General features: G+C 45.7%; 1 protein-coding gene across 5 annotated transcripts in view; it reads left to right on the forward strand.

Moving 5' to 3' along the window:
• EPB41L4B (erythrocyte membrane protein band 4.1 like 4B) overlaps nt 1–14,467 on the forward strand; it is a 359,971-nt gene that overhangs the window by 60,633 nt on the left and 284,871 nt on the right. For all 5 annotated transcript variants that reach the window (XM_075212804.1, XM_075212805.1, XM_075212808.1 and 2 more), the window contains one exon: nt 2,928–3,032. In XM_075212804.1, coding sequence (XP_075068905.1) covers nt 2,928–3,032 — 105 coding nt within the window. The remainder of the gene's footprint in view (nt 1–2,927; nt 3,033–14,467) is intronic.

A 14,467-nucleotide genomic window follows, 5' to 3' on the forward strand; every position in this document is an offset into this window, starting at 1 on the left:
TCACCCCCTCCCCACCAACACCTCCAGGCCTCATCTCCCTGCACTCTCCCTTCCACCCTCTCTGTTCCGCAGCCTCTCTCCTCACTCGTTGCTTCCTCTCACTCCCACCTCCAATTCTTCGCCCGTGCTGCTCACGGCCTTTTAGACCTCCCTCCCTCTCCCAATCAGGCTTTCCACCCCTCTTGGAGGCTTCAAAATGACTGTCAAAACCATTTCTTCATCAAAGACTACCAGCTCTCCTTCTAACACAACCATACTCCCCCCTCAGTACTACTCTTTCTGTGTCACCCTCGTTTGTCTACCTTTCCCCCCTAGAGTGAAAAAAACTCATTTGCAGGGCCCTCTTCACTTGTGTCCTCCTCCTTTCATTGCCAATGCCGCCAGCTCACCTGTGACTTCCCTGCTATCCTCAAACAACTGCCCTAGTCCTGTTTGCTGTGACCACACTCCTGGGTACAGGCTCAGATTTTGCCAATTTGCTCTTCTACCTCTCATGCCTCTTTCCTCAAGTCATTGAAAGAGACTATTCTCCGGCTAGCACTTCATTTCTTGCTGGTTCTGCTATTCCTTTACTGTTTATTTTATCGATTTGCCTATACTGTTTTTGCCTTTATTGTAATGACCTGTTTTGTCTTGTACCATTTTACTGTGTCCTCTATATATGGTGCTGCGGACCCTATGTTGCGACTTATAAATGAATAATAATCATTCAAGGGGGGCCCAAAGCTCTATTAAGACACTTTTTAAGTATTTACTTATACCACTTTCATACTGCCGCCCCTGCAATATCCCGGGTTTTTGAAGCCGGGTTTTTGCAGGGTCTCGGAGCGTCCCAGCTAAGAAACACCATTCATATTGCACCTCGGACCCGGGAATTTCCTCTCTCTCTCTCTCTCTCTCTCTCTCTCTCTTTCTCTCTCTCTCTCTCTCTTTCTCTCTCTCTTTCTCTCTCTCTCTTTCTCTCTCTCTCTCTCTCTTTCTCTTTCTCTTTCTCTCTCTCTCTCTCTCTCTCTCTCTCTCTCTCTCTCTTTCTCTCTCTCTCTCTCTCTCTCTCTCTCTCTTTCTCTCTCTCTCTCTCTCTCTCTCTCTCTTTATCTCTCTTTCTCTCTCTTTCTCTCTCTTTCTCTCTCTTTCTCTTCTCTTCTCTCTCTCTCTCTCTTTCTCTCTTTCTCTTTCTCTTTCTCTCTCTTTCTCTCTCGCTCTCTCTCTTTCTCTCTCGCTCTCTCTCTTTCTCTCTCGCTCTCTCTCTTTCTCTCTCTTTCTCTCGCTCGCTCTTTCTCTCGCTCGCTCTTTCTCTCGCTCGCTCTTTCTCTCTCTCGCTCGCTCTTCTCGCTCGCTCTTTCTCGCTCGCTCTTTCTCGCTCGCTCTTTCTCTCGCTCTCGCTCTCTTTCTCTCGCTCGCGCTCGCGCTCTCGCTCTCTTTCTCTCGCTCTCTTTCTCTCGCTCTCGCTCGCGCTCTCGCTCTCTTCTCTCGCTCTCGCTCTCTTTCTCTCGCTCTCGCTCGCGCTCGCTCTCTTTCTTCTCTCGCGCTCGCGCTCGCTCTCTTTCTCTCTCTCGCGCTCGCGCTCGCGCTCTCTTTCTCTCTCTCGCGCTCGCGCTCGCGCTCTCTTTCTCTCTCTCGCGCTCGCGCTCGCGCTCTCTTTCTCTCTCCGCGCTCTCTCCTCCTCGCGCTCGCGCTCTCTTTCTCTCTCTCGCGCTCGCGCTCGCGCTCTCTTTCTCTCTCTCGCGCTCGCGCTCGCGCTCTCTTTCTCTCTCTCGCGCTCGCGCTCTCTTTCTCTCTCTCGCGCTCGCGCTCTCTTTCTCTCTCTCGCGCTCGCGCTCTCTTTCTCTCTCTCGCGCTCGCGCTCTCTTTCTCTCTCTCGCGGCTCGCGCTCTCTTTCTCTCTCTCGCGCTCGCGCTCTCTTTCTCTCTCTCGCGCTCGCGCTCTCTTTCTCTCTCTCGCGCTCGCGCTCTCTTTCTCTCTCTCGCGCTCGCGCTCTCTTTCTCTCTCTCGCGCTCGCGCTCTCTTTCTTTCTCTCGCGCTCGCGCTCTCTTTCTCGCGCTCGCGCTCGCGCTCTCTTTCTCTCTCTCTCGCTCGCGCTCTCTTTCTCTCTCTCTCGCTCGCGCTCTCTTTCTCTCTCTCTCGCTCGCGCTCTCTTTCTCTCTCTCTCGCTCGCGCTCTCTTTCTCTCTCTCTCGCTCGCGCTCTCTTTCTCTCTCTCTCGCTCGCGCTCTCTCTCGCTCGCGCTGCAACTATGCAAAAACCCGGGTTGCACCATTCGTAGTGCAGGCAACCCGGGTCCGACCCGGGAAGTACCCCTCGATAAATCCCGGGTTGAAGACCCGGGATTTTTCACTTGTACCATTCATACTGCACCAAGACCCGGGTCGTTTGATCTCTCCCCGGGTAAAACCCGGGATTTTGGTGCAGTATGAATGGGGTATTATAGAGTTTTTAAAACTTGTGAGTACGTTTATCAAAGTGCAAAAATCCCTATTGCCAATTAAAAGGGTGCTATCCAGCTTTCCATTCTGGCCTGATTAAAAAAAAATAAAAAAAAATACATCCTTTTAAATTGGTCCCTTTTTTATGTTTTAAATCTATAAATTAATTAGGAAGGCCTATTACATTAGAATCTTGTAATTGTGTTTTTGTGCATTAACAAATAGCCTATGCTTATAATGTGTTTGTGAATTAAACAAAAGTATTGCAATATATGCTAGGTAAATATTCTGTACATATTATTGCAATGCTGTGCAAAATTGTATTAAACACAATAGTGTTGTGATTTATAAAGTTTGACTTGGTGATGCAGACCTTTTCGATGTACATGAAACTGTATTTTGTAGTAATTGTCGGGTTTATGTGATTTGCAGTGGTATTCTAATATTTTTGCATGTACAATATCATTGCAAGAGTGTTGCTAAACTGACATCTTCTGTATTTCAGAAACAAGCCAAAGGGCAGGATTTGTTCGACCAGATTGTATACCACTTGGACTTAGTGGAAACTGATTATTTTGGCCTACAGTACATGGATGCTGCCCAAGTGTTGGTATGTATCTTCCTCCTTATGTCTGCACAGTTCTCATTTTACAAAATAGCTCATGTTGGGGAGCCATCGTGATAAAATTATAAATAGAGCAGGTATATTCAAGAAGCTACACTTTGGTTTTTAAAAATTGATTCTCTTTCCAATCTACTTCTGTGTTTTAAGTAGAAATCCCAAAGCCATATTATACATACGAAAAATTGTATTTGCTGGCTTTACAAGAATTCAAATTGACAGTTTATGTACAGTAAAGTTAATAATTGTTAAAATTGCTAGTAAATAAAAAATGGTCTCAAGTGTAGGTGAACAGGATACACTTTTGATATATATTGATTCAGTATTTATAAGCTGTATCCATTTTCCTCCCATGTTAATAAACATTGTGAAAGTTCATAGCTGCTGGAGAATAAAAAATGTATTTCATTACTTAATAGCAGTATTTTCTACACGATTAATAAGATTTAAAGTAGAATAGTGATACCTTGGTCAGGAAACGGTACATACACCATATTGAAATATGATATGATGTTCAGATGTCACCTGCCTGTATTGAGAATAGTATGGATAAGCTTAAGTTCATCTTGATTTTTATCCACATTTAGATGGTGTAACAATGGAGGTTAATAAATTAAAACAACCCAATGTTTGGCTATTCTGTTCACACAAGCATATTTTATCCTAATCCTGTCAGAACCCATCTTGTCCTTATATCGTGGCACAAGAACTGGTCTCTGTTGAGGGACCAGGAGTGATGTCTTGGCCAGGTGGGTGCACATTTCCATTTTACTTATCCCCTTTACTAACATATCCTTGGACCCGTTCCTGGTGAAATGGTTTCTAGTAATCCACATTCTGGAAGAAATCTGTTACTGTCCCATAGTAATATCAATTGTATTTCCTGCGGGAGGGATGTTCCCAGCCAAACAGAACAAATAGGAGACCAGGGTTCCCAAATAGGTTTGATAGTATAATCTGGGGCGTAGTAGTTCCTTCTCCTCTAGCTGGATGGATTTAAATTCCTGCTAGTGCCCACCCTCCCCAAATCTCCATTTACAGCAGACACCTTTGCCTCTGGCACATCAGAGTGGTGGGGTTTTTCTTGGCCACATTCCAGGGCAAAGGGTCTTGTGCAGACTTCCACAATGTCATTTTTAATCGGTAGATTTGGAGGATATGTTCTGTAGCGGGTAGCTCCCCCTGAGCCTTTGGTATTCTAGGACTACTTTCTCTCTGCACCAGCTAGGGAAAACCCCTTTTCTCTTATATCCATCTGGGGGACACTCCTTAACCATGGGGTTGAGTTGGGGGGAGGAGTCTGGCACCCAAAGAGTTAACTTTTTTCAGCTGACAGCATATCACCCCCGCCAATTCCCCACATACCTCAGTTTGAATTGGGTGCCCTTGGAAGAAGGTCACACCTGAAGAGCTCCAGAGAGACAGTGAACAGGGTTCACTGGTAATATGTTTTATCCTTTTCTTTTGCAGTTTTTTTCTTTTAAAAGCAGAGAGGCTCCGAGCTGACTCGTAGGAGAAGCGCCTGTTTGGGGGGGGGGTGGCCCCGCTGACATGGTGAAACGCTTCTCACAGCGGGAAGCAGTCGGCAAGAGACTCTTCCCGCTGATGCAGGACGGGCGCTGCCATTAGGCAGAAAGCGCCTTTACTGCTGAGGTTCCCCGGAAGCCAGCTGGAGTATACCAAGTTCCTCCTCCCATGGGATGGCAGTGAAAACTTGAGGATGGCGCGCTATTGATAGCGCTAGCGGGGAACACATTCTAACAGGTTTCCCCTAATATAAGAGAGAGGGCAAAATGCTGTTAAAGTAAATAACACAGAAGGAGAGCCAGTGGAAGGGGAATGTGTTTGAGGAACACCGCTTCTCCCCCCCCTCCCCCCTGCTGAGTGAGCACGTGGAAGATCCCTTTTTGGCGCCAAGCTTTAAAAGGAGGACAGTTGCAGCAGTCATTTGAAGAGAAGTGCACTGTTGACACATATCTTCCCCGCTGAGTATCACTTTTATTTCTTCTGTGTGTATGTGTGTACATATGTAGACATGTATATTATAAGACAATGATGTGTTGAGAGAACAGTTTATGAAAAATTATAAAGTTCTCCAAGCCTGTCTTATTTAAATCAGAAATACTATGATATGTTAAATAACCTAATCTGTATTTTCTGATAATTTGGAGAAGTGTTTGTGAATTTTGAAACGTGATTCAGTTTTTCTCATCTTGTGATGGCAGATAAAAGCAAATCAACACGTACCAAACATAATGTCTGTTCAAAATGTAATGTTAAATTAACAAGTAAACGGCTGGATCAGGGGGAGCCTGCACTGTGGCTCCTGTGAAACAGCCTATAGACACATAACGGTAGACCCTCCTGAGTGGGCGGCTGCCTTAACACAGGGAGTTAATACCCTTGTAAGTCTGTTATCTAAACCAGTTGAGATCCCATCTACATCTGTGGCTTCTCAGGGTATAACCGTAGGAATGACAGATGAGTCATTTTCCCCAGGGGTCGGTTTATTTCTCTCCCCAACCCTCCCGGGGGTTTCCCAGATAGGAGAGGTGGGTTGGTCAGCGGTGGCTAAAGGCCTGTACCGGCTTACCCATCTACTGGAGAACCCCAGACACAAGCGTAGTGTTAAAAGACTTAGACAAACAGCTAAAGCGCTGTGGTCAGTGTCAGACTCTGTGAGTTCCTCAGAGGAGGAGGGGGAATTGTTGGACGATTCAGATGGTCCATTATAGAGTCAGAAGGAAACTCTAGGCACCAGGGTATTGACGATCTGGTAAGAGCAGTTCGTCAGACCCTGGGGTTTGCTGAAGTAGAGGAGACAAAATCCTTGGACCGCTCCCTCTTTAAGAAAGCTTCTAAGCAGGTGGTCAGGTTCCCTCCCTCAGCTGAGTTGAGGGATATTGTAGAGGCCTCTTGGAAATATCCAGATAAAAGGTTCTCTATGCCAAGGAAGTTTGGCGTATTGTACCCCTTTCAGGAGGAGGATATGACCCGTTGGAACAGGTGGCAAAGGTGGATGCACCTGTGGCGAGATTGGTTCGTCAAAATACACTACCTGTACCCGGGTCAGCGACCTTACAGGACGCGACTGACAAGAAATTAGAATCCCTGCTGAAGTCAATCTTCTCGGCCGCCGGTACTAGTCTCAGGCCAGCATTGTCCTCTACCTGGGTAGCTAGGGCCATTGGAAGTCTGGGCAGGGCAGTTAGAGTCTGCCTTGCAGGATTCAGATTTACTGCCGCTGGCCATGCAGCTAAGGGAGGCAGCAGGCTATGTATATGAAGCGGCCCATATTTCGGCCTCCATAGCTTCGTCTTTTTCAGCTACAGCTGTAGTAGCTAGAAGGGAGTTGTGGTTAAGGGCTTGAAATGCGGATTCAGAGTCTAAAAGATCATTAGAATCCATCCCGTATACGGGTGGGATGCTATTTGGTCCAGAATTAGACTATTGGAGTATTTACAGGCAAGGACATCTTCTTGCCCCCTGAAGCCTGTAAAAACCAAGACCTAGGGCTAGGCCTAGGTTTAGTTCTTTCAGACAGCCTCCTTATGGGGGCGGGTCTGGCAGAGGCAAGACTACCAATCCAGGGCCGTGGAATCCAGGAGACAGTCCCGTGGGGGAAGGTCATCCTTTGCCCCTGCGGCGCGGAGAGCTTCTTCCGCCAAGCTGTCGGATAGACCAGCAGCATGACTACCACCCACCTCTGGTTACAGGGGGTGGGGTGGGAGGACGGCTGCTTGGGTTTGCCCAGCAGTAGACAAGGTCCTCGGTAGACGAGTAGGTCCAGGATATCGTGATAGAATTCATGGGACCAGCTCACATTAAGTTTTGGAAAAAATTACCTCGCTGGCTTCTGTCAAATCAGAAAGAGCTCAGGGCTGTCGATTTGCTTTGTTTAAACAAAGATATACAGGCTTAGAAATCCCAGTAAGGGAAAGGGTTTTAGTCACACCCATTCGGGGTGCTAAGGCCAGACGGGTCGTTCAGTCTATGACCGAACTTCTAGAGTCTGAAAGGGTCACAGAGAATCCCTTGTCTAAGAATGCGTTTCTTGAGACTAGTGAGGGACTTGGTACGCAGCAGAATGTTGTCTCCACAGGACAAGTTGAGGTCCTAGATGGAGTGGACAGGCAGGATCCTGTCAGACAAGAGGCTGTCAGTAGCCAGGTCTTTGAAGCTGCTGGGAAAGATGGTGACATCTTTCGCGACCTTACCCTGTGCAGGGTTCCACCCCAGAGGAGCATTCCCGTGTTCGAGGTACCAGTGGAGGAGGTAGGTCCTCAGCTGGTGGTTGCCGGACAAGAACCGAACAAAAGGCAGGAAGGTCCCAGAGTTCTGCGCAAGAACAAGGGATCCACTGGTAGTGGACGTCCTAGCAAGGCCTTGGGGCTGCAGGTAAAACCTGCCCCACAGGGTCCTGTGGAGAGTCAGTCCGGAGGATCGTCCAGTCTTTCTGGTACTGCTAGTAAGGATGTGAAGAGATCTGCGGACCCTGGGACAGTTCTTGCGTCAGAGGCTGAACCAGCTGAATTTAATGGCAGAGCCTTAGAATCCAGTCTGTGGAGAGCGAGAGGTTTCTCGGGGGGTGTAATAGGCACTCTCCTGAATGCCAGAAAGCCAGTTTCAGCCAGAATTTACCACCGTATTTGGCATATATATATAAAGTGGTGTAAGAAGAAGTGTTACAATTCTAAAATCTTTAGTCTGGCTAGATTTCTCGCCTTCTTACAGTGTGGTTTAGAGGCGGGGCTTAAACTTGGAACCTTAAAGGTTCAGGTATCTGCTTTGTCAGTGTATTTCCATAGGCGGCTGGCGGAGCTTCCGAATGTTAAGACTTTTCTACAGGGAGTGCTTCACATCCAGCCGCCCTACGTGCATCCTGCGGAGCCTTGGGATCCTAATCTGGTCCTAAGCATGTTGCAGGAGCCTCCCTTTGAACCTCTACTCTCAGCAGAGTGGCGGTTCTTGACATGGAAGACAGTCTTCCTGCTTGCTATCGCCTCGGCCAGAAGGGTCTTGGAGCATGGAGCTTTATCCTGCAAGGAACCTTATCTGGTTTTTCATGAGGATAGAGCAGTTTTAAGGACTGTTCCATCTTTTCTCCCTAAGGTGGTCTCAGGTTTTCATATTAATCAGGATATAGTGGTTCCAGTATTCAGAGAGGAGCCTCAGACTCCTGGAACAAAGACAAATAAATATTTGGACATAGTGAGGGCATTACGTATATATGTTAAGAGATCTGCAAAGATACGTAAGACGGTCTCTATTTGTGTTGTTTGACTTTTCCAAACGGGGATGGCCAGCATCTAAGCAAACTATTGCCAGATGGCTTACCCTGACTATCAGGGAGGCTTATGTCCGTATTAATCTCCCTGTGCCGAAGCGTATTGTTGCCCATTCTACCCGGTCGGTTGGGGCGTCTTGGGCGGCTCGTAATGGAGCCACGGCGGACCAGCTGTGCAGGGCAGCCACCTGGTCCTCGGTCCATACCTTTACAAAATTCTACCAATTTAATATATTTGCATCTGGGGACGCCTTTGGCCGTAGTGTTCTGCGTGCAAGGAGATCAGAGCGGTCCCACCCTTCAGAGGGATTGCTTTTGTAAGTCCCCATGGTTAAGGAGTGTCCCCCAGATGGATGTAAGAGAAAACTGGATTTATACTTACGATAAATCTTTTTCTCTGAGTCGATCTGGGTGGCACTGCGATCCCCCCGTCTTTTTCGTTGTTTTCTTTTATCTCCACTCCCCCCTCTGTTGAGTGGTGTGTGTCTTGGTTGATTGGCCTATCATCCTAAGGGCTTTGGTAATCAAACTGAGGTATGTGGGGAATTGGCGGGGATGATATGCTGTCAGCTGAAAAAAGTTAACTCTTTGGGTGCCAGACTCCTCCCCCCGACTCAACCCCAGATGGACACGGAGAAAAAGATTTATCGTAAGTATAAATCCCGTTATTTCCAGTGACTTTATCTGGAAAAAGTGATGCCGCAATCAATTTTTCCATAGGGCTTTCCCATTTGCAAATGAAACACCAAAAACTGTCCGTAATCAGACAGCATGTGAATCCCTTCACAGTTCGGTGGTTATGGTGAGGTCTCTCAGTTCATCCCTTCTTGCTCACAGTCCATACCCTTCAATCCTACAATATTTGTTGTTGGGTGCCCCACTTCCCCCACCTCTGGTGCATCAGAGCAGAGGAGGTTTTCATAATAGCAAACAAGGGTGCAAAGATTGGGGCGGACATCAACAATGTAATTCTGGGCTTTCATAGTGGGAAGCAGGGATGGAAGTGGTTGTTGTGGCAAGACAAGGACTGGTGGTTCCCATTAAGGGACAGGAGACATCCCCCCCCCTCCCCCAGCTTTAGTAATGCCATTTGAGGGAACAGGGATGCAGCACAGGATCCTGCGTAGGCCCTCCCCACCCTAAGACAAAATGCGGATAATGGCCCATATACAGGCCAACGGGTCCCCAGGGCATGTGAGGGCTCTGCTGAAGACCCATCACCCACTAAATCCACAGATTGACCCTCCCTGGTTAATCTAGTCAAGAGCAGCGACTCCTCCATCTGGCTTCTGTAGTTTGCGGCTTAACGTTCACCTCTCTAAACATCTAACCAAATTCTGCTCAGCTGAAGGAACTTTATATTGCTCTGGGGAAATTATGGGTGTCCCTGGAGTCCTGGCCCAATTTTCTCTTCCCAATACCACAACAATTTCTGTTAGGTACACCATTCCCCCTGGCTCTGGTACATCAGGATAGTGGACATCTTCCACCTCTTCCCCTTGGACATGTAGAAGATGTTCAGAGTAAGGCAAATTTTAAGACTCCAAATGACCCCCTGATGCTGGCTGGTCCTGAACAGCATCCAGATTATGCAGTATACTGTCAGCATTCTCTTTCTTTTGTACTTCATCAATTTCTTTTTCACTGTGTAGTGGTAGGGAAGTAATGGAACCTGGTTATTAATTAGAGTTACTTGGGGCTATTGGTGTCCTCATTGCCTTTCTCTTCTCCTTTGACTTCCTGAGTGGACTTGGTCTACCAGGTACAGAATTACATCTATAATATATTCTTTTTGAACTGGGTACCCACTTTGGGGCCGGACTCTACACCCCATTCTTAAATGTCTTTTCTGATTCAGCATCCTTTAGAAGAGGTGTAACTGACCTAAAAACATCCATATAATCCAGCATCCTTGTCTTACTAGCTTTTCTTCTGTCCCCATGACCGGACATAACTGGCAATCATTGCCATGGTTCAATTCCAGCAAGACACCATGCATTCTAAAAATCATCCAGATGTGGATATGTCACAAGGCTAGATGGATCATACCAAACAATCTCTATCCTTCCCTTTTGAACAAGATGCCAGGGCCCATCGTTTGTAATAGGTGGAACACACAGTATGTTCTGCTCTCTTTTGGATATCAACATCTTTTCCTTACCCATGGGGTAGCCTAATAGGATTTTGCTACAATACTGTTCAGGTACAGACAGTCTCTGGTGTGTTATAAGAGGATGCTACTAGATGAAATTGGTACTCCTATTTTAATTTTTCTCCTTTCCTAGCGACACAGGAGGATTTCACCTTGTTCTTCTTGCAAAATCATAGCAATTCCATCTTTGTCAGTAATTTATTCCCTAGTAACTTGGGCAAATGTGGGCAATCCACTAGGAAGAGCCTCCCCAAACAAGTGTGAAAAAAAATCACGATTTTTTTTTTTTTTTTTTTTTTTTTAGAAATCAGATTATTTTGATTTAAATCAGATTTTTTTTTTTTATAGTTTTTTAAAAAAAAAATGATCACGTAAACAAATCAAGTAAAAACAATAATACAAAGTTCTTTTAAAATCCTGCAACTTTAATATATTAAATTTAAATGACTTGACCGTGTCATCAATCATGGCATGTCACAGCAAACTAAACACAAATCACAACACAAACTGCAAAAGGAAAGAAACAGCAATGATGTTAAAAGTTACAATAGTTGGCAATTGCCTTGCCTTATTTGTAAATCTGAATGAGCCTACACATTAGGTTTATTGAATGCCTTAAAAATAAACACAAGTTTTGTAGCTTTGTCAGCGGTTTCTGTTTTGACTGCACCAAACCAAATGTGGAAAATATTCTTTGTACTGAAGCTGATGCTGCTGTTAGCAATTGTTCTACTGCCACCATGATATTTTCATTACCAACTACAATTTCTGAACCAATGTGCATTTTTTACCAGTCTATTGGTGCCACTGTTGACACAAATCATGGTCAAACAAGGGGTCATTAAACGGGGTTGCTTTTACAGTAATAAAATAATTCTGGAATTATCTGTTTCTTGTCTGGACTTGTCTGTTGCCTGTACCTCTTTGTATCACATGAGTCCTAATTAAATTAGGTCAATAACGATAGCCATAAATACAGACCTTTTATTGGTAGAGCAGCTAGTCAAAGGACTATGGTTCATATTGCACAGTATGCCAATTACCATTCATCATCATCATTTATTTATATAGCGCCACTAATTCCGCAGCGCTGTACAGAGAACTCGCTCACATCAGTCCCTGCCCCATTGGGGCTTATAGTCTAAACTCCCTAACACAGACACAGACACACACACACACACACACACACACACACACACACAGACTAGGGTCAATTTGTTAGCAGCCAGTTAACCTGCCAGTATGTTTTTGGAGTGTGGGAGGAAACCGGAGCACCCGGAGGAAATCCATGCAAACACAGGGAGAACATACAAACTCCTCACAGATAAGGCCATGGTCGGGAATCAAACTCATGACCCCAGTGCTTTGAGGCAGAAGTGCTAACCACTAAGCCACCGTGCAGCCCCAAAGCTACCATTAAAAGCTTGTTTAAAGTCCTGGATTTGTTTAAGCCCTGGATTTGTATAAATCGATTATTTAAAAAAAAAACAAACAAACCGAAAAAAAACCCTCATGTGATTTTAAATCACTATTTACATTGTGATTAAAGTAAAGTTGATTTTGAAATCTGCACACTCTGCCCTCAGCTGGTTGAATTGGTCCGCAGGAGTCGAAGGACAATTGGGGAGGGGGTATGATGTTTCACCCTTACAGAGGGGGACAATAATAATTCTTCATCGTGGATGTTCACGGGCCTCCTCCTGATCAATTGCCTGGGCAGCCAATTTTCCCAGATGCGACAGAACGTGTTGTAATTGGTATTTCTCAGTAATCGCGCAATAACACTGGTCCTGCCATATCCATGTCCACCAGCCCTCGCTGCCATCCCACCTCTTCTGCTTCAACTGATGGTGAAGAATCACAAGTTTCATTTATGATTGTCTCATCAGGCATCTGCCTGGGTTGCAACAGTCCATCTGTGCCTTTACTTACTTTCATTTTTGTTGCCGGTATCATCCCATACTGGATCTTCTGGTTATTTCTGGAGCTAGGTTTCTCTGGGCCAGATGTTGCATTCTTCTGATCACTTAGTCAGTAAGCTTTTCCCTCTCTGGCTCACCCAGCAGATTTATAGGCATTTGCCTCTTTTACATGATAGGAATGTATCCAACAAGCTTTCCAACTTGTCCTGTAGGCTGGCTTCCTTCCACTCTATGGTTTTTGGGTACTCCTTGTCCCATTACTCAAAAATGTGCCTCATTGTGGTAGGGTGGTGCGACACATCCATCGCCCCATCCTGCAGACATGCAAAATTCTGCCATCCCAGGCTTCCATTTTTCTGGGTGCACTTGACTGTCCCGTCTCCTTCTCTGTAATCCAATTTATTACTGGGCTGTGGTCTATTCCCCTTATTCTTGGACACACACCCACTTCGCTTCCGGGGACCACCTCACTGTGGACTTCCCTCCTTGAGAGACAGTGGAGAGACCCTGGCGGGTTATGCCTCCCCTTATCAAATTGACACTTGGGTGGCATTTTCCCTTGTCTTTTACTTCTAACGTTTTGAGTGACTTATGTAGTGGGTGTTGGGCTCTGGACTATTGCCTCCTCTCTTTATACAGTATTGGGTCTGTGTGATCCCCACTTTTGCCACCAAATGTCAGGATACCAGGGGGTTGGGGCAAGAGCCCACGTGTCACTCTGTTTGTGTGATCTAGACCTCCTAGATACCAAAGAGATATGATACAATAGTATCTTTATTACAGTAGCCAAACACACTGTAACCAGTAGTAGAAGCATTTATCAAAAAAACACCAGAATATAATAAAGTTTCATTAACAACCCCACACCATTCCAGAGTCTGTTTTAAGGCAGCTAATATAGTTTTTGCGTGAAATAGTTCTCCGGGCAAGTTGAAATGTTAAAGTTCCTGAGGCAATTACCTTGACAGCAGTGCCTCAGGTCCAGCAGATCTATCCCAAGTTTTAGTCTCTCAAACCAGTCTTTTGATCCCATACACTCCAATATATATCCAGTCAAATTGCACTCCAGTTCCTGCCTACTTGCTGTTCCTGGTCACTTGGCCAAAGCTCTCTACCAAGATGGTAGGGATGTGCACAGCCCCCCTCCTCCCAGACACCCTACTCCAATAGGCACATCAGATGGACAGAGTTTCTTCCAGGTAACAGGTTTGCGATCTGGATGGAGACAAGACTCCAAACACAGTTTCAGAAATATTACTACACAGCATCTCTCCTGCAGAGGCTTTTTAAGCAGCTCAAAATTTCCATGAAGAAAATCCCACACTGCAGGGTTATTCTAAGTTTATACAGGATGCTAATTGTTCCCAAATCCTAAGGGGTTGTAGATGGGAGGGGAGGGCTATCATCCCTCCTGGCTTTCCATCTTGTTGTTTTGTAGCCTAGGAGTCTGACCCAGTTCCATGGAGAGTAATAGATGCTCAAACCAGTTGCTGATTATCTTCTCCTAGGTAATCCTCCCTTTTTTTTAAAAAAAAAAAAAAAAACCTCCATGCTTTTTTGATGTTCAGTCGGGGAATTTGGAGGCCAAGTCAACACATTGAAATCTTTGCATTGTTCTTCAAATCATTGAAGATAACAGTGATAATCAGTGCGTTAACCATTATCCTGCTAAAAGAGGCCACTGCCATCAGGGAATACCGTTGCTATGAAGAGGTGAACTTGGTTTGCAACAATATTTAGATAGGTGGTTTGTGTCAAATTTGCATCCACATAATTGGCAGGACCAAAGATTTTTCAGCAGAACTTTGCCCAGAGTATCACACTGCCGCCGATTTGCCTTCTTCCCATAGTGCATCCACGTGCCATCTCTTCCCCAGGTAAACAACACACACGGCAGTCCACATTAAATAAAGGAAAACGTGATTCTTCAGACCAGGCCACATTCTTCCATTGCTCCATGGTCCAGTTCTGGCACTCACGCTCATTTGTAGGCACATTATGCTGCGGACAGGTCAGCATGGGCATTCTGACTGGTCTGTAGCTACACCGTAAGCTGAGATGC

Source organism: Mixophyes fleayi, chromosome 5 (assembly GCF_038048845.1).
Source record: "Mixophyes fleayi isolate aMixFle1 chromosome 5, aMixFle1.hap1, whole genome shotgun sequence".
NCBI lineage: Eukaryota > Metazoa > Chordata > Amphibia > Anura > Limnodynastidae > Mixophyes > Mixophyes fleayi.